General features: G+C 48.1%; 1 protein-coding gene across 4 annotated transcripts in view; it reads right to left on the bottom strand.

The window, feature by feature from the left end:
* PAX3 (paired box 3) overlaps positions 1-20,135 on the bottom strand; it is a 73,174-nt gene extending 53,039 nt beyond the window's left edge. For 2 of the 4 annotated variants that reach the window (XM_058031199.1, XM_058031201.1), the window contains exons 1-4: positions 20,051-20,135; positions 19,050-19,285; positions 17,516-17,645; positions 16,725-16,859 (exon numbers count right to left, since the gene is read on the bottom strand). In XM_058031199.1, the coding sequence (XP_057887182.1) occupies positions 16,725-16,859; positions 17,516-17,645; positions 19,050-19,285; positions 20,051-20,135 (586 nt within the window). Of the gene's footprint in view, positions 1-2,143; positions 2,153-16,724; positions 16,860-17,515; positions 17,646-19,049; positions 19,286-20,050 lie in introns of all 4 variants that reach the window. The other 2 variants (XM_058031198.1, XM_058031200.1) reach the window with 2 other exon arrangements.
* Positions 20,136-20,870: the final 735 nt, after the last annotated feature.

Below are 20,870 nucleotides of genomic sequence, written 5' to 3'. Positions count from 1 at the left end.
CTTTCCCTATCTCAATCTCTAGCAAACAGAGACTGCTTTAAATTTGGAGAAGGAATAGGGTAAAAATAACACCCTGAATTTATCTAGAATTTTTCCAGCAGTGAAGTCAAAGGACATTTATTATTTTATAAAAACAAACACTTTGAAGATGAGACTACAGAGACATTATCATGGTCAAAAATGTTCCATTTACATTGCAAGAGCCTAAAATTGTTTCAGGAAAGCAGGAACCAAATTCTTTAACTTCCCAAATATATTTCAAGCTCTGTACAGATACAAAACAAGGACTACTACCTGATTTCTACTAATGGTCTAGGACTGTCAGCCCACAACACAAAAATCCAAAATGCTCCTCTTTCCCTTACTTATGAAAAATTAAAATCCTGCTGACAACACTCTACCAAATTCAATTCTATTGTCCTGTTGTCAGTTCTAAATCCTATTTATTCTTTCACCCTTTTCCTGAAATGAAAGATAAAATTCAATTTAAGTGAATGTTCATATACTTGATTTTCAGGGAGTTGGGTGGCAGCGGGTTATGCTGAAAGTAAAAAAAAAAAAAAAAAAAAAAAAAAAAAAAAAAGTTCGGTTGCAGGATCACACATTTCGACATTTACTACAAAGTATCATAGTTTCAAATGACCTTTTTCCACAATTGCATGTCTTCGTTGTGTGAAACACCCTTTGCTTTACTAAATGAAATTTTCTTAGCAGGGAAGCTGAACTCACCTGAAATCATTAATGCAGAGGGAACCCAACTTTTTTTCACTTAAAGAATGCAAAGACTTATACAGAAAATTTAAGCCAGCCAGTACTAATCTGGCTTTTCTGCCACCTTCTTCCATGGCTGGCTTCAAAGCAGCTCACAGGCTGTGTCTAGATAAGTCATGCAATGCACTCCTAGAGAATATCACAACTGCTGCTGCTGTGGGCAAATCATTTATTCTGAACCCAACCTTCAGAGAAACCCCACTTCCTTCAAACAGGCTGACTGAAGCCAAGGGTGCCTGAGCACGTAGGGCAGGCTCGAGCCAAGAGTCAGAGCATGCAAACAGAGATCTCCCACATCATCCCAAAGACTTATTTTCCATTCTTGCAGCCATCAACTCAAACACACCATGAAACAGTTACTGGAACACAGCACTGCCAGCTTGCTCATAATTACTGGTTCTTCTTCCCTGCCTAATGCATAGCTAAATGAATGAGGGCTGTCATGGAAAGGGACTCAAATGTTAAGTCTGGCAGAGCTGGATGATCAGGATAGGAACACAGAGAAAACACAAAAAAAACCCAGAGCCTCGTCTTTGCAGCAGTCAGCTCCCAAATGCCAGCTTGCACCACAAACACTTTGAGAACATCCTACGTGGCCCTTCCCTGAACCTCAGGAGAACTGCTACAAATTTCCTGAGCAAGGACAGCCAGCCCTCTGCTCCCACAGCTTTGCTTGGCCCCTGCTCTGTGGCAGCACAAGGGGCACCCAGGGATGCTCACACACTGCTCGTGGCCATGGCCTGGCAGAGGGGCCGCTCACTCACCTGGGCAAGCATTTCTCAGATATTAGAGACAAGGTGCTGCAGGGTTTCTTTTGTCACAGAAGGGGCCTGGCCTTCCCTAGCCCACCCCCCAAAAAGTGAATGGCACTGTGTGCATCAGCAGGAGCATCAGCCCTGTTTGGGCTGGCAGCACAGACTGCTCTGCTTTGTGCTCCTGGGAACGCACAAGAGCTGCTCTCTTCATCAGACATCCTCTGGTTTCTCTGTTGTGTCTGCCTTTAACAAAGACTGATGTGACACACAGAGTCCTCTAAAGTAGTGCCTCTGAGCACAGCCTCACAGGTAACACTAAAACTGCTCCTTAAACCCACTGTAAAATGAGATAAATCACTCTAGACTGCAGTATTTAACATTAAAAAATTTCCAACCAAAATAAAATATTTTAAAATTGATAAAATGAAATTATTAGGTCAACTTGAAGAGATTTCTCTGGATACTACTTGGAGTTTCTCTTTCCTATATTAGAGAAGCATCTCCTTACCAACCCCGACCCTCTCCCTAGACATGTCTCCATGTCTTCTTGCAGACATGAAGTTTGGTTGCTGTTTTAATGCACAGCAATTATACCCTTGGACCACTTATATTAAAACACATTGGGGCTGGTTTTTCCACCTTAAAAGCAAATTACAGTGTATCAATAATGAGACTTTTTGGAGGCAGAGAAATGGATCATCTTCCCCCTCCATCTGGCATGGTGCCTTTCCAGCAAGGCAGAAGTGGAATTTGAGACTTCTTTATGAATAAGCAATAAAAGACTTGTGAAATGGGATGGTTTAGCAACTTCCAAAAAGACAAATCTGGAGACAGAGATGGCTGTGGCTGGTACCTCAGTTTGCACATGATTTATTGCAGGAGGAGAGCTCCAGCTCCCAGCACAAACAGCTCTCCCCATCTTACCTCAAGAAGAACCTGTCAGGAAAGAAAGAGCCTAGCAAGTGTTCACATTGGCCTTTGAAGTTCTTCCTTGGCTGACTGATGCTCATCCATACATAACTGGAAGAAAAGACTTCCATTGTGCAGCTCTTTACTCCAAGTGTATTATTCTCCAGACAAAAGCTTTCGAGTCTTAACTTTTAAACACACCTCTCTTTAGGGTGCACTGTTTCTAACCCATAAAATCTTTTTCTGTTCTTAAAAAAGAATAAAACAAAAAAACACAACAGAAATAGACAGTTTTCTCCCCCTCAGGCAATCTACTTTGCTTGTTACTTTATTGCAAAAGGATGCCACAGAGCAGCCAGCAACAGAACAGCCAGCTCCCATTCCCAGAAATACAGTATTTTTCTCAGCACTGTCTCCCATGGCTCACCCAGGCCAGCTTTAAACATGAAATACAGGCATTGTAGGAACTCCCTGGTTTCAGACAAGACTTGGTGAATAATCACCCTACTGAAAACATCTCCAACATCTGGCAACTTGCTGCTATTTGCAGGGTCTGAGCGCTGGGTCAGGCCGGGATGCAGGAGCAGGGCAGGGGGTTAAGCAATGAACATGCTCAGCACCTGCTTGCTCTCTGCCTGATTCTAATCAGTATTCTCCTCTCATGCCCAGGAATGCTAGAATTCCTCAGTTTCCTCAGAAAAACTCAAAACTTTTTCTGCCTCAAGGAAAGGAGAGGGGGAAGGGGGGGAAGAAAAAACAAAGAGAGAGACGGGGAAAAAAACCTTTCTGTTTAGGGTCTGACCAAATTTCTTTAAAGACAATGCAAGTCTCACTATTAAATTCAATAGGCCTTTTTTCAGATTTATGAGCAATCTCACATGCTTGACACTATTAATTAGAGGAATTAGTGGTGCTAAGAAAGAAGAAAAACACACAAAACCAACCTATAAATTTACTGTTTAAGGATAGGCTATAACAATACAATTTTCCTGGAAATTTTAGAAATCGGTAAAAAATATTTGTTTCACCAACTCTAGAAATCAAAGCTCGCCTTACTGCAAGTTGTACTGCAGTTTTGAGATTTAAAACTTTTCTTTAAGACCTGTTGACAAGTTTAAGCCAGTCTATCAATTGCAACTGGCTCCCTGTATTTTTGTCTCATAACTTCATGTCCAAGTTGCTGGACTATTTCTCTTTGTCAAGAATAATGCTTATAAAATAAATTACAGATTTCATTTAATAAAAGTTTAAAATCAAACCAAAGTAGTTTATCTCTAGTCAGCCTGTGTAACACAAAAATCCCACCACTGAGAATGTGTTCTCTTGCATAAGGATGGAAAGCTAGAGTTTTAAACTATAAATAGTGGTAATGTACAACAAAAGAATGCTCAAGGCATGATTGTTGTCTCCTTTTTCTGCTCAGTACATGCTTCTGTTTTAACAAGTACAACAGTAAAAAATAAATATAATTTTAAAAGAAGAAAAAAGTTTTAACAGCTGTCCAGGAAATACACATTTTTAATATATGCAAGAGCAGTTGTAGAAGAGAAATCAGTGCAAGACCTGCGTGCCCAGTCACAACTACATAAATTTCAAGCTTTGAATACTTTCTTAGAACCAATGATTATTCATACATATTATTGAATAGATTTTTCACACCACATATTTGAGAGAATTGCAGGGTATTCATGGGAGACTCAGCAAAAAATATGTATCAATTCCTGCTGTACTCCAGTAAATACATGGTGGCTCAGAGCCTCAGTGTAAATTGAGGTGACACCTCCAGATTCTTGGACTTAATCCCAGCCCACAGTAGCTACTGATCTGCTTTAGCTTTAAAAAATAGTCATAAAACTACTAAAACTAAAGGGGCAGAGTGTTTACCACTTCGCCAAAGCACACCCCTGCTGCTCTGTGCATCTGGTGAGTTAAGTGGTTCATGCCATGGGCCACTGGACCTGAGGGTACCCCTGTCCCCTCTACAAACAACCCCTGGTGTTCCCCAGCTCTGCAAACCCCAAAGCTGAAAGCCCAATTGCTCTTCCAAGGACAGGCTGCAATCCTCTCTAGCCACAAACATTCACTCTAAAGTATCATTCCATCTGGATTTGCAGTTTCAGCAGATGAATGATGACAGCTGAACCTATGGAACACTTTTGATTCCTGGACACCAGACATTTGGAAATACCATTGAGGGAGGAAAATATCATTGGTCCCATTTCTAAAAAAAAAAAAAAAAAAAAAAAAAAAGCAAACCAAAACACAAAAAAGAAACCACTAAAAGAAAAAAACACCACAGATACAAGTAGCAAATTTAACCACAGAGGAGCAAGAGACCAGTAAGAGGGAAGGAAGAGCAAGCAGTCCTATCTCAGCTGGCTCCAGGCACAAGCAATGCAGAAAGTCACTGCAAGAAACACAGAGCAAATTCCAATTCCAACCAGTTCTCCCTCAAACTAAAGCCAACTCTTCCAGCAACAATTTTGCTATAACCACATTTTTGTTGTTTGTTTGTATAGGGGTATCACTTACTTATAAACACATTAGTCACTAAGATCACTCCTTGCTACTCAAAAGGGGTATTAAACAAGATCCCGTAGCCCAATTCAAAGACACAGAACCACACTCACCAGAGCCCAGTCAGAAGAAAGCCAAAGCCTATGGAAAGATGGGCTGGGCAGCCCCTTTTCTACAGCAGCAAACCAGCAGCAGCTGTGCAAGGGTGGGAGCAAGCCCTTCAGCCCAAACCCCAGGGGCCTGAGGCGCCCACTGCAACAGCTGAATGTCACCAAAAGCAAAGCACCACCTGCAAAGCACCACCGTGACCCCCCCTGGCTACACCTCGAGAGCACAACGGTCCTGTGCAAGCTTTAAACCTCACAATAAATACAAAGAAATCACTCGCAAGCCCCCCAGAAGGAAAGGGCAGAGTGAGGAGCTGCCTGGGCTGCAAACAGGGCAGCCCCAGCTCCCACCTGGGCTGGAGCCAGCCCAGCACCCAGCCCTCGGTTGCAGGCACTCTGCTCACTGCTCCGGCTCACACTCAGAGGGGCACAATGGCTCTTTCAGCCAAAGGACCTGGCCCTCAGAAGGGCCCAAGGCACCCCAAGGGCACGGCACTCACAGAAACCCCGAGGCTGAAACAGGAGCAGCAGCACAGAGGTGCATCCAAAGGGGTTCCCCCTTTGCCATCCTGGGAAGCCACTGCTGCACAGACACTGTGCTGCCAGCAGCCAAGCACTCAGCACCAGCTGGCCTCTTTCTTTAATAGGGGTCACTTTTCTGCATGGGAACACTCAAGAATAGGAGCAGGTGAGTCCCCTCAACACTTTCATCACCTGGAGGACCTTTTTTCCCCCTCATAACATTTTTCTAGGGTGTTTTATTTATAACTATCATTACCAGGATTCAGATACTGGTGACTATAGTCATGATTTTTTTTAATATTCACTTTAAATTTCTGTCTTCCAGAACTGAAAATTCTGTTTCTGATATCAGATTACCAGAAGTATTTATGTCATCAATCATCATCACTCCATCTTTTTGACTGCCAGTACAGGAGAAGCACAGTAACATTGAATTCTGATTTAAGTTCTTCTTTGGCTAAGTGGCCTCATACAGCCTGGGGACCAACCCTCTTTACACCCATCATAGTATAAGATTTGACAACCATTCAAATTACATGGTGTCCTTCCAAAAATTTAATTTGTTGTATTGACTGGGACCAAGGACAGGAATGTTGCATATGGGGACAGAGTGTGCCTCCCCTCCTGATACCCTTCAGCCAGGGAGGAGCCAGAAATCAGAGGGAGCAGCACTGCCTCCCACCCTGCCAGGACTGGTGGAGCAGATTGGTTACAGAGCTCCTTACAGCAGAGAGCTGGGGGGGTTGTTTGCTTTTTTTGCTTTTTTTTTTTTTTTTTTTTTTTTGCTAAATCATATGTTAGAAAAATTAAGTGCCATTCTCTAAAGCAGCTTTTTTTAATTTGCTCTGCTTGCAGCATTTTAACTACACTTACTGGCTGTGTCAGGTCTTTACCAGCAAAAATAGATGTTTAGCACTGTAAGGTCTTGCTAAGTCTGAGAAAGTGAAGGCATTCCCTCAAATCTGGAATGTGATTAAACTTTCATGCAGGGCCAAATTCAATGCTAAATACCCTGCACAGCCTTGCTGAGAGCACAGGGCTGTTCTGATATAAACGCCAATGCCATTTGGTCTCAAGAAACTTTTAAATCATAGAGATGGAAATAACAAAAAGCCTGAAAATATGCCTGCTGTATGCAGCCATTTTGCATTTCCACCAGGACATGTGAGCATCCTGAGACCCTGCAATGCTCCAGGCTGCCTCAGCCCCTGCCCCAGCACACACACACACAGCTCACACCAGTCTCAGAGCTGTTCAGAAGAGGTGGACAAGCAGTTAGCTTTAAGGGGTTTTCAAAAGACAACACTGTATTTGTTGGAAAACAAGTTGTGGGTACTAAAGCAACAGGGGTTTGTGTGGTTTTCTATGCAGCTGCCAAATGTTCGAGCATTTTTGCTTGAGCCTGTTGATTTAAAAGAGAGCAGGTCAAATCAACTGTGCTAAAGCAAGGATGAACCCACAGGGCTTTTTCCTAACTATGACATCTATTGTATAATCTTCTAAATAGATTCCTGAATGTTTTCTTCTATTATTTTCCAGTTCCACAGACAAAGAACACAGTGAAGTCATACACCATACAGGGAATAGCCACCACGCACAGCAAGGGAGGTACACACGATGTCTTTCTCTGCACCACATGTGTTAAAATTCTACATGAAAAGTTTTGTAGATCTTCATCTATAACATCACACCATAAAGATTGGATCATTGCTCACTTATACCATCACTCCTTAGCTAGCAGTTGTTTGGAAGTTTCTCTTCTTCTATGTAAATACTGATAATTTAATTCAGCATTCACTCACACAACAGCATCAGTTCCCCATCTGCAGTGGAGTTACTTGATTTATCCCTTGGTAAATGGAATTCCAGAGATTTATTTTTTTTTTCAAAATCTGTACTTCTCAGGATTTCATTGTGAAACAGTGTATTTCACTTCCCATTTTCTTTAGCTGAATAATTTCCACTTCCTTTTGGTTTTTTTAAAGCACCTTCCTTCTGAAAAGAACTTACTTTTCTGTTTGTGAAACTAGCCGAGTCCTGAATTCCAGCTAGCTCCGTGCGAGGTTTTCTCAGCACTCAGCCTGCCAGGAGGGGCTGGGTAGGTGTCAGAGCATTTACTGGGGCACAGACCCTCCCACCCCACGCTCTGACCCTTCAGCACTTCACACCAGATCAAACAGCCAGCCTTGAGGTCAGAATGAAAGGGAAGTGCTGCCACACCATCTTCAGTAAAAACCCATTTTCTGTGGAAACATCCCCTTCTACTTGCTAGCCTGTTTTCTGTGAAGCCAGTCTGTACTCACCTCCACCCTCCCTGGGACAGTTAAAAACAAAGGTGAAAACCAGTTTTGAGTACAATTTGGTTACACTGAGTACGGCTGGTGCTACTGCCTCGCAGGGGGTAGATGGGTTACATTTTTAACAAAGTGCAGGGTAATTTTGCCAAAAGAGCTGCGGTTGCTATTGCTTTTCCAGGCTAGTACGTGGAAGATATTCTGATTGTATTGGCATGAACAGTCCTGCTCATTTAAGTAAGGTGAATAAGATTTGACAGGGGCTGAATAAGCTGTCTGCTTGCAGAATTGTCAGCCACAGACAGTTTATTCCTCATACTATTCAAAGCACAGCCATCTATGTGACAATACATCTGATAAAGAAATTACTGCATAGTCATTTTTAGATCAGACATCCAACACGAGGCATATCATAAATATAAAAATCCTTAAGACTGGTCCTTATATGGGCTTGTGCATGATATAAACATTGATTGTGTTTGCCAGAAAGTCTATAACCAGGCAAAAATCTGTTAAAATAAAATCAAAAGTAGCATGGATATCACTGTGTTCACCACAGCTCTTTATGGGAACAAAAAAGATGAGCGCACAGACTTTGAGGAAATTTATATCTAAAATGCTTTAAAAGAGTGGTAGCTCTTACCCTGGGACAAAATGTCTCCTAAAGTAGCTGAGCACCTGCAAAGCATGCACGGACTGATATTTTAATCAGCAGTAACCAGACAGAATGGAAGCAGAATGTATTTAAGAAAGGGAATGAGAAAACGATTAAAAATTTTGTCTTATCCTTTACTAAAATGCAACACCAGGAGAGGCTTTCTGGTTTCACCAGGCTTCTTACTCCTGTGTGTGAAGCTAAATTCACAAACTGGTAGACGCAGTGGGACCTGGATCTAACACTCCCACACCTCACAATTCAGATGAAAACTTGTGTCATAATGACAAGAAAACTCATCCAGTTTGCACAGCCTCTTCTGCTGAGGATGTGGTGGGATTCATTTTACTGTCTCTGAAATAAATATAGCTTTCTGCCACGCACAAGGAACTGATTGTTCTCAAGGGCTCTTGCTTGTTTTTCTGCGCAGCCTCGTCAATCCAACTTCCCTTTTTTTGGGAGAAGGCACAGCACAACTATTCTAGCTGAGGCAAGTAGAGGCCATAAAATCCAAACTGAAGAAAATCACCAAACAAATGCTGCAAGCTTGCTTGTGTCCCCTGTATTCTGAGAGCCCAGCCTGGAGAACGGGCTGGCTTCTCAAGCTCCCTTTCTTTTATTGGCAGCCCTGGACTATTTATCTCCTGTGTGATTTGGTACATGAAGACAACTTTTTTTTTTGTCCCCTTTAGGCTACACTTATCAAAAAGATTATATGCAATAAAAATAGCTTTAGTAAAATTCAGTTAAGTACATTGTATTTTACCTGCTACAATACTAACATTTCAATGCACTGTATACTAAAAATAAAGTGATTAAAACAAAATCAAATCCAGTAATGCTAAAGAAAAAAAAAAAAAACAAAACAAAAACACAAAACTGTAAGAGCATACAGTGTATACATTCAACAGACCATGCAAAATAAGAATTCCATTCAAATTTCACATCTCATTAAAGACAATTTGGCCATTAATCCATACGGGTTTAGGAGCAAAGGAGGATTTTCCAGGACAGATAAACTGAAATGATCCTCCTTTGATCTCCGAGGTTAAGAATCAGCAACAATGGAAGATGAACAACAAGGGGCAGAACCACTGGCCTTTTTATGTGCCACAATGGCATCAGCAAACAACTACTTAATCAATATTTGGCCAGGGACACTGAAAACTTTCTTTTCAAATTTTAATTCCTAGTTGTAAAACAACTGTAGGGCAACCAGCAAGATAAGACATTAAACTGACTGCTTAATTGCCTTTTACTGTCTTACTAGTTATATATGCACATTCTTAATAGTTCGTGAATCTTTATTTACTAGGATGAATAAACGACCTGTCAACAATTACATCAAACTCCCTTAACTAAATAATCTCAGCACATGACACACTTTAACTCTAATGTGTCCTCAGTGAGTTTTAATTTCATTAGGCTTCACTTTTTTCTAGGCAGAGTGATTTAAACTGAATTAGTTTAACAGCATGGGGCAGGAGTACTCCAGGGCAAGTAAAGTAAAATGCCACATTCACACTAGGCTGAACAAGGTCTTGTGGTGAATTACATTACTGTACATCATTTTTATTAGCCAGAAAGCTCAGCGTTCAGGGACCACTTGAAAGTATCCTGCATTTTTATTTCTATATTTTGTTCTTTCTCTGGCCATATACGTTTGCTACATAGGATTTTAAGTGACATTTACATCGAGAAATTCACATTGAGTGGCTTGCTCTGATTTATTGCTTTGTGTTTCACTCAATTTCTTCTTAAATTAACCAGAGAGCACTTTGTAGTTCTGCTTCATTTCCCAATGCAGTTTTATTATCCAGCTCTCGGGACTCATGATAATTTATCACTATCAGCTTTATTGGCTTCCTGCTCCTAAACCCTGTTCCAACCCTTATCAATAAGTAAACCCAAACCAAACTAAACGATCCCCAAATAAGTGTTAGATAAAAGTGTTGTACGTAACAGAGAATCACTATTCAAACTCAGACACAGGAAATTATTTGTTTTAAGAATTTTATCGGTATTGGCTATTACTTAAAGCATTAATTGCTAATTAGCTATTTATCTAATTAAAACCTCTGTCTGTCTTCTGATTCCACTGCTACCTCTGTGTAAACTGAGACACAAAGATCCCTGCCCTCAGTGAGAGTTTTGCCCGGGTTTCACTGGGGATTTAAGTCCCACTCTGTGCAGTGGGTACTTATACTGAGAGAAGAGAACAAATTTGGGCCCCACTGCAGGCTGGCGCAGCCCACGTGAGCAGCCTGCACACATGAATAGGCCCTTTGAGGGGACCCTCGGCACAGCATCTGCAGGGCTGCAGTGAGCAAACCCCGCTCACATCACATCACATCCCAAACCTGAGCGTTCCCCCAGAGCTGCAGCTCCTCAGCACACCACAGAGCTGGTGCCAAGAAAAGCCTGATGTCTATTAGGGTAAATTCCTACTGACATCACAGATCCTGCAGTCACAGGAGGATCTGGAAACCAAATACATAAATCACACTCTCAGAGGAAGTCCTAGCCACACCGAAGTCAACCAAGTGTTTGTTGCCTCTGCCTTTCTGGAACGACACCCTTTTAGTCTAATAGATGAAGATCTTCAAAGCAACCAAATAAGGTGCTAACTCGGGTACAAATTCAAGTTAATTGACTGCTGTGTGTGAAGCAATCCTGACATTTGCTGAAATAACATTCAGCTTTGTTCTAGATATATGCAATTAGGAAAACTGGAAAGGATGCCCACAGCAAATCTGCTTGAACAGGCGCTGACTCCTAAGTTGAAGAAAGCGTCCCTCAGATGGCAAAACATTCAAAGCCACTAATATAATCATGATTTCAAGCCAAGGATATGATGTGTACATGTATTACTTCAGAGAGTGGCTGCTAGATTAACACCCTTTCTTCCCACAGCTGGAAATATTACTGGTGCTTTTGTCAGACGATTAGCCCGCAGTTAGTCTGACAATTAGCACTCTCCTCAAAATCCCCCACTTCAAGACAGGAGGGAATGGGCTGCCCCCGGCAGCTCTGGAAGAGCAAACTCCACTTTGAAGTCACCCTAAAGTCAAACATTTAGCACCTTTCTAAAAATGCTCAGCATGCTGGGACATCACACTCTCACTTGATGGTGAGGTCATTATTCACCGCTGAGGCCATCAGTTGTTATTATTACTATTATTGTTGTTTGCAATATTATTAGTATTAATATTATTATTGTTGTTGTTATTGTTATTATTTCTTCAGAATAATCATTTGGAAGAAGAAGCCTGTCCCAGAGCCCCACAGTGATGATGGGTCAGGCAGAAGAAACAAAGCTGTGTTGGGTTTGCATGGAATCACCTGCACAACACCTGGCTCTTCTACCCAGGCCTGGACTCTCATTATTAAGATATGAGGAAAGAGAAGGGGAAAAGACAGACGGAAGAAAATATAGTTGGCACTGTCTCCCTTGAGCCAGATACTGGACTCACTAGGGAGTTTTTCTTAATTAAGTACTATTTTCTTGTCAGCTCTGAGAGCCCCAGAAACAACACTGTTCTAGTGACATGAGTTGATTTCTTAGACCTGCTAGAGATCAAATATATCAAGTACTGCACGATATCTCAGGCTCAAGGAGACATCAGTTATTATCAGAAATTTCAGTTATCAAGGAGATAACTGCCTGCAGCCACAGCCATCACGTCTCACTCCATCAGTGAATCTTTTCCATGAACACTGAGCAGGGGAACAAACTGTGCTTCCCTGCCCACAGCAGCACTTCACACAGCACTTAAGTGCTCCTCCTACCACTGCATTTTGGGACAGGACACCAAAATAAAACCAAGACAGCCCCTGCAACCAAATTCTAACTCAGCGTCTGACTCATCCCATGCTCCAGCCGCTAATCCAACAGTCTACTATGTAGAAATGAATGACTCAAACTGATATCTGGTACCTCCATGTTAATCTTCTCCCTTAATAAAGTGTCTTTATTACTTTAGCAATCCAAAAATAACTGGCTGCATGATACTGACCAGCCCTAATCAAAACATCTGCCAGCCCATCTAGCTCGAGCTACCCTTTAGATCATGTGGCACCACTTCAAAGCCTCCTGCATCAAGTCAGTAATTGTAACATTGCATCTAAATATTTAAGCTAGGGGCTGGTAGTCGCGTGTCCCATTTACAGTCAGCATCTGTCCTCTAATTCCATTACAGTACAAAGCAAAAATGTTTCCAAAAACTCACAAACAGGAAAAGCATCACACAGCTAGAGAGGCAGCAGCAGCTTGAACTTTCGAGCTGCTGAGCAGGGCTTTTGTGCTAAGGTCCTTTTTTTTCCTACCCCCTCAAACTCCCCACATACACACACTAAAATAGGGGTGGTGCCGAAATTGTATTAATGTGAGCCTCAGGCACACAGAAAAAAAGAAAAGAGGAAGGGGAGGGAAAGGGGGAAGGGTTTGGTCCAAGATGAAAGTAAGAAGAAAATAAAGGAGGCAATTTAGTCTGCTGTAGCCTGAATTGCTCTCAGTAGAGCCAAGGGTAGAGGCTGGGGATGAGTAGGGCCCTTTTTGGACGGGTGCGCATGACTGGGGGAGGATCCGCGGGACACGGCCCGGGGGCCAATTCCGCTGGCTGGGAACAGAGGCCCCCTTTGAAGCCAGGAGGGGGGGTCCCGGCCCCAGCCCCCTCCCCAGCCCGCTCACAGCAGCCTGGGGAGCAGCTCTGCCCCATCCCTGCGGTGCTGAAAGCCGCTGGGTGCTGCCAGCAAACAACAGCTATCTTATGGAGGGGGGAGTGATCGGATTAGTCAGCAAACCGTGCTGCACAGAACTGCCCCCAAAGGTACAAGCAAGTCCCTCTTCCGTAGTGGTCATGCTAAAAATAAGCCCTGATGTGCCACATAAAGGCACAAAAATTTCTGGTGTTCTATATTTATGGCTTGTGCCTTTCAGAAAAAAATTATCACATGTGCAGAAATACAGATATGCTGTTATAGAACTATCAGCCTCCTGATACACACTCTGACAATCAAGTTTTCTTTAAATATATCCTCAGAAGCAGAGCTGAGGGTGACACTGGCAGAAACACCGAAATGCAGCATCTGTAAACGGTGTGAGAATCACATGTAAGTGCCCAAGAGGAGAGGATGAAACGGAATCACACCAGCCAAGCACAAGTTTACCTACACCCATATATGTGGTGGGAGAGATCCCAATGATTCACTGTTTCTGTCACACATTTTTTAAAAATATCATGTTTCTATTCTCTCTAATTCCACTCTGCTGTAAATACTCCCTAAATCTTGAAATAGCTACATTAAAACGACAACTCTTGTCCTTGTTCTTGGAAAAAATGCCACTCCTTGAGCCACCCAAAGGCCCATAGTGAGGAGGGGATTTCAGGCAGCGCCAGCCAAAGTCCAGCACTAATGTGTGCTCCCAAGCAGAATAGCCATCGTGAACAGCCTCAGCAGTCACTTTCTGACCTATCCCACAGCCTTCCCTGGCACCCAAGCTCCAGGATACCTCAAGTCCCCAAGAACAGAGCTACAAAAACTCCTCATATTGCACAAAACCCCGCACTTTTTTCCCCTCTGTAACACAGAGCACTCAGCGCTGAGCTGGCACCGAGGGGTTTGCTGCCCAGCACATGGACACCCTTGGACATTCTGTAAACAACCCGAGTGTCAGGAAGGCATCTGAGATGCATTGCCAGCAGGCACCCTCTGCCACAGCCTTGTAGCCAAGCTGGTGGGTGCTGGCAAATATGATCCTGCAGCATCGAACTCCTCAGGAGTGCTGTTATTTTAGTAACAGACCAGGATTGTTTTTATAGATGGAGTGAAATCAAACCTCCTCGACTGGCAATGGAGTTGAGGCAGAACTTTTTTTTTGTTGGTCAGATACAGAAAGTAGTGGTGGACTTCTTTTATGGTGATTCTTTTCTTGTAAGGGTGTCACTGGTGTGCTGTGGCTATAGAACCACACTCCATGCAGGGCACGAGGGTGGCAACAAATGTTCTCTGGAGCAGCAGCACGCTCGCACTGCAGCATCCCAGCACTCCAGTAATGAGATTAAGCAACAGCTTGCTAGTCAGGGAGGGGGAGCAGCGTTGCTGTGGGGAAGAGCACACTCTCCCTCACACTGCCAAGCCTTCCCAGCCACTGTCACAGAACAGATGGGATTACCAAAGCTGCCGTTTCCACACAACTGTCCGGTCACGTTCACGCAGCAAAAACCTGCATGCCTAGGGCAGGAGAGGACTGCACTACCCCATGTAATCAAGGGGAAAATTGCTACTGATTGAACTCAAAACAAATAAAGTTAGACATTCACATCCACAGAAAGTGAAAGAAAGGGTACGTTGCAGCCTCCTCCTACGACTGTGCTGGGAGGCACGAGCGAGCCGCTCTTGCAGCAAGGCATCACCAGCCCCAGTGGCTTTCCTGCAGGAGTTCTGGGGCTCCCCTGGGCTGGTGGGAGGCAGCCATGCACCCAGACACTGATTTATAATAAATCAGGAGCCTCACTTTAAAGGGAAGACAGTCAAAGAACAGGAAGACTGTTTGAAAGAGAAACAGAAGGATGGGTTGTATCGGTAACAGTATTTTTTCTCTTGCTGTCACTATTAACCACTCTTTCTTCCATAAAGCAGCGATATTATCAAGGTTCACTTATCTCCTGTGTCTAATTTCTGTCAAGAAATTGAAGAAGGCAGCAAAGCTAGACAACTAGGGCACTGAATTCAGCTATTTTTCCCTTGATGCATATCCCTCTGGCAAAATCCCGTTGAAGGAGATGCTGGAGGGAACTCTGGACCCATCATATGGGGGCAACTCGACCAGGCAATCAAACTGCGCCTTGTGCCTTAAAATCTCTAATTTTGTTAGCGTCTTCTGCATGTCTGTATTACACACCTCCTTGCAAACACAAACACACAGAAGATGAGGCTTCCCTGAAAGTTTTAATAACAGTTGAAAACTAAGTTTTAGGAGGGTTTAGTGGTTTGTTCTAACAAAACAAGGACATGTCCTACTGACAAAGAACAGATTTCTGTTGTCCTTGCACAGCACCAGCATCCCTTGATGGCTAGAAATGCTATAAACATTTTCTCTCTAAAAACAACTATTTTTTTCCACGTTTGAGAGTCCATAAAACTGCGTGGAGCATCAGCTATTAGGGGCTCATTGAATAATTCATCCCTCATTGCAAGCCCATAATGTCTTTTCTCAGCCTTTTGTGGGACTGTTTTCTCTTCTTTTCTCCTTGAATTATAAAAAGGTTGCCTTCTTTTGTTCACATCAAGCTGCTGCTAGCTGAAGCTTTGTCTGTGCAAAGCCAAAGTGTGAGTTTCAATGGACTCCCCCCTCTTTGTTTTCCAAGTTCATCTCCAAGTGTAGATTGTGTATAGAAGGCCTTCTTTGTAAAAGCTGGAAAAGTTGTACAAATGTTTGACCAGCTCATTTGGTACTTTTGTCTCGCCTTCTCCAGCGGCTGTGCATGTGCTGGGCAGCGAGTTCCCCGCAGAGGCGGCCGGGCCGGGCCCTGGCCTGGCGCTGCACCCCGGCCGGCCGGGAGCCAGGCTGCGGCGGCGGGAGAGCAGCTGTGCCCGCAGCAGCCCCTCACCTCCGCCTCGGGCAGGCCCCGCCAAACACCGGCACATGCTCTCCCCAGCAGTTTTAAGAGCAGAAAAAACAAAACATGTGTCTCCCTGCCCTGTTCGCACTGCAGAGACTTGAGGCTCTGCAGGCTTTTGCTGCAACTGCCCGTTCTGTGCAGCTGCAGCCTTTTGCTGGGATTGGGAGAGGAGCCCCTGCACGGCCGTGGTGAGGGGCTCTGTGGCTGTGGTGAGAGGCTCTGTGGTGGCCCCAACCCTCCCTGGTTACTGGAAGGCAAAATCAGCAGTGCCTCCCATCTTTGTTCCAGCCCCTGCGCCATTCCCACACGCTGCAGGGTGGCTCTGCTGGGGAGTGGGACACGATGGGACGTGGCAGCCAGGCTGGCAGGGCTCTCTCACCCTGCACCTCCCGCTGGGCTGGCCCCAGGACAGCGTCTGGGAGACGGGGAGCGACAGCCACCAGCTCCGGGCACCGGGGAGATGGGCAGTGATAGCCACTGGCACTGGGCACGGGGGAGATGGGCAGTGATAACCATTGGCACTGGGCATCGCAGGGCTCCACGGAGGGCAGGGGCAAGCGGGACTTTACCTCTTTCGCTGAGGATGCCATCAATGCTGTGCTTGGCCTTCTTGTCGCCTTCCTCCACCTCTTTTCTTTCCAGCTCAGCCTCCTCTTCCTCGCCTTTCCCAAACTTGCTCCGCAGGATGCGGCTGATGGAGCTCACTTCAGGGGGGAGTGCAGAGCTGTGACCGGCTCGTCCCCAGCAGCCCCCCGCGGCTCTCGGGCCAGCCCGGGAAGCCGAGTTCCCCCTCAGAGCCACTGGCCTGTGTCCCTCGGCCACTGCCAGTCGGGACTTAGGGCAGGCAGCCTGTCACTCCCGTCCCCGCGGGGGTTTCACCGTCCCACACCGGACTCCAGCGCGGGCACAGCGGCTCCCGGGAATGTTTCTTTCCCCCGAGCCCGCATGGTGGGTGATAAAGACCCCCGGAGCCCTCAAAAACACTGCTCCGGCTCCGTGTGCCCCCTGCCTCATCCCGCAAACACCCCGCCGGCACAGGGAGCTGCTCCCCATCTCCTTCTCCCCAGCTCCGTCTCCGGCGGGCTCCAAGCCCTCCTGCGGCAGCAGCCCGGAGGGGACGGCGGGGAAGCGCCGGGAGGAGGAGGGGAGGGGGAGGCAGTTGCGATTTAATTGAAAACACCCCGCCGAGAGCAGGAATCCTCCCGGGAGGGAGGCACCGCGCGCTAACGGCGGCCGCTCCGTGGGCACCGCTCCGGGCTGCCCGGGGCTCCGGTCCCGAGGGCACGGGGCTCGCCCGGACACGGCGCTGCCCTCCCCGGGCCGCCCCCGACCCTCCCGGACACCCCGAACCGCTCCGTACCTGACGGCACCGAGTTGCGGTCACACACGCCGTCCTTCAGCAGCTTGTCCCGGATCTCCCAGCTGAACATGCCCGCGTTTTCCCGCTTGTATTCCTCTATTTTCTTCTCAACGTCCGGCGTCGTCACCTGCTTCAGTAAAGACAAGGCGAGCGGGCACAGTCTGTGGGGCCGGGGAGCGGGGGCTGCCGCCGCCACAGCCCCGGGGCGCTCGGGGCCGCCCGCGCCGTCGTCAGCGAGAGCCGACACCGGCCCCGCTCGGAAACGCCGACACAAAACACCAGAAAGCGGGCAGGGTAAAGAGAGGGGGCCACAGAAGGCAATAACGGGCCGCATAAAACGAACACACCCCGCGGTAAACGAAACGTCCCAGAAAATCCTCCGGGGTTACCGGGAAGGTGGGACACAGCCTTCGGCACGGAAAACCCCGAATTAGGCAGCTCCGGTTGCCGTGCGGCCGAGAAAATACCGGGCTGCGACCAGCGGAGGACTCCGGGCAACGAAGCTCCAGGTCAGTAAAGTTTCGGCTGAATAAAGTTTGCAGTTCCGAACTAAAACCAGCGTAATAAAAACGCGGAGAAGTTCGAGTACCGGCATTTTTCTTCGGTAGCCTCGTGATTTTAAAATAAATCTAAAAACCAAACAAAAAGAACGATCTCCTGGCTGGCAATAGCCTTACGTTTGAGTAGCACGCTTATAAAAAATTACTCCTAACACGGAAAGGAAAAGTTCGGGCATCGCTTCGTTACTTTAGAAGAATCAAAGAGGGAGGGGGGAGAGAATCTAGTAACAACTTCCAATTAAAACGCAAGCTTTTAGTTCACTTTAGTGGGAAAGAAAAGCTAGAGAAGGACAAGCCTAATCTTGGGGGTAAATTTGATCTCCGTTATTGTTAGCGCAAACTTTTCGGAAGCGTAGCTATAAATTCACGCAGCACTAGAGCAGAGAGAAAAAGTAAACAGAGCAGAAGGAGCAGTAAAGAGACGGACAGAAATACAGCTCGTTTTGTTGCGCTTTCAACGAAAGCGGGGAGGGCCCGGTCCAGCCGTGCTGGGTCAGCTCCAGCACCGACCGACCGCGTCCCGGTCCGTCCCGCAGCCCCGAGCCCGCCCGCGCTCCTGCGGGGAAAACGAGCGTGGAGCACCCGGGGCTCCGGGAAGCCAAGCGCTCAAAAAAACGCCCTTTTCTCCCTATTTCCGTGGTTTTGGTTTTTTTTTTTTTTTTTGTTTTTGTTTTTGTTTTTGTTTTTTAATAGAATTTCCAGAATTAAAATAATATTATTTCCAAGAACTCCAACAATATTTTCTAAAACCTCGGGAAGTTTGTGAGCAACAGGCGGGGACACGGCGGGGTTGCTGTGCCCCATGTGTGTCTGCGCCCACCCCCGGCCTCGCACGGTCCCCCCGGCCCTCCCGGGGCCGCCGTCCCCACTGTAAACCCCGGTGCCGACCAGCCTGGGCCGTGTCCCGATGGGAACTCGCTCCCCGCCACCGCGCCCGGGGTTTGCCCGGCTCTGGGCTGGCGGGAGAGGCTCACCTTGGGCTTGCTGCCGCCGATGGCCCCCGGCCGGATGGAGCCCGTCTCCTGGTACCTGCAGAGAATTTTGGAGACGCAGCCGTGGGACACTCGCAGCTGGCGGGAGATGACACAGGGCCTTATGCCATGGTGGGCCATCTCCACTATCTTGTGCCGGATATGGTTGGGTAAAGGCCTGCCATTGATAAACACTCCTCCGAGCTGATTGACTCTGCCCTGGCCTAGAGGGGTAGAGACTAGAAAAGGAGGGAAGGGAGGCAAGGGGGTAAATGGCATTAACGTCTCCTTCGGATCCTGCTGCGTCTTTTTTTGTTGTTGTTACTATTTTTTTGTCGTTGCTTTTCTATGAAGCAACTCACCCCCGCCCGCCCCGCCGCGCACCCGCGGCCCGCAGCTCCCGGCGGGCAGCGCAGGGAGGCGGCCGCGGCTTCACCTGTTGCACTCAGCCGGAGCCGGCTCCCAGAGCCCGCCCGACCCCGGCGGAGAACGGGGAAGCGCTGCGGGAAGGCCGCAGTGCCCCGGGAGCGGCGGTGGGAGCCGCGGCCGCCGCCCGCCCTCCGTCGGGCACGGGCCTGGCAGTGCCGGCCCTGGGGCCCTCACGCCGCCGCTGCCTTCAGAGCGGCACTCGCAGCGGCCCGACCCACGGCTCTCAACTTCCTTTCGATTCGCATCACTTTTACCCGAATTTATTTTTTTCCTAACTTTTCCCCCAACTTTGGGCTCCCCAGATCTCTCCACCAAAATAACCGGGGCCGGCTGCGCTGCCGAACTCCCGCTCGCGGGCCAGGCCGCTCGGGGGTGCGAGGCCGGAGCCGCAGCGGTCCGAGTCGTGCCTGTCCTGGGGCAAGCCCTGCTCTGACAGCGCAGGGGGAAGCCGAGCGGCTGTCCTGGGGAACTCCGTGCGCCGGTTCCGGCGGGCCGGGGGGGCCGCTTTGTCCCGGCGTCCCGGCACGGAACGATTATCCCTTTCCCGACCGGGAGCGGCACAGGCGCGGCCTTACCTTCCAGCGGGAACCCGCTGCGGGGATAGTTCTGCCCGGCCCCGGGGCGCATCATCCTGGGGACAGCTCCGGCCAGAGTTGTCATCGCAGCGGCAGCGGCCGGCAGGGTTATATCCAGGTGAGGGCTGATCTAGGGGAGACCCGCGCTGTCAGCGGGCCCCGCCGAATCAGGAGCGGTCCCGGAGGGGGTGGGGGATGCCGCCGAGGGGCGGGGAGGAGGCAGCTCCGCCGCTGCCCCTTTGTCAGTGACCCGCGCTGCCCCGCACCGGGAGGGCAGGGGCCGGGCCGGAGCCCCGCCGGGCTGGGCGCGGGGAGGGCGGGCGGGCGCGGGGCGGGGGGCGGCGGCGGTGTCCCCGGTGCGGCGGGGAGCGGCGGCCGCGGGGCCGGGAGCATTTATCGGCTCCGTGCCCGGCGCGGCTCGGCGGCGGCGCCGCCGCGATTGGCCACCGCCGTCCGGCCCGGCCGCGCCGCCCCCGCTGATTGGGCGAGCGGCGGCTCTCGCCCATCGGCCCGGCCGGCGCGACGGCGGCGCGGCCCGAACGGCACCGGCCCCGCGCGGCTCGGCTCGGCACGGCTCGGCAGGACACGGCACGGCCCCGCGCTGACCCCGCGGGCGCAGCCGCGCCGGACCCTTTCCTCGCAAGCGGACGGCGGCCGGCGATGGGGATCTACTCGGTTCCCCGACGGCCGCCCCAGCACCGGGAGAGAAGCACCGACCGGGCCGGCCTGGACACCGCACCCCTCAGGACCCCGTGTCACTGCGGGACTCCGCGGGACAGCGCCCGCCTGGCTGCCACGAAGCGTTTTGTCTCCTGGCTCC

This window comes from Melospiza georgiana, chromosome 10 (genome assembly GCF_028018845.1).
Source record: "Melospiza georgiana isolate bMelGeo1 chromosome 10, bMelGeo1.pri, whole genome shotgun sequence".
Classification (NCBI taxonomy): Eukaryota; Metazoa; Chordata; class Aves; order Passeriformes; family Passerellidae; genus Melospiza; species Melospiza georgiana.
This window is presented reverse-complemented; position numbering and strand designations above follow the sequence as displayed.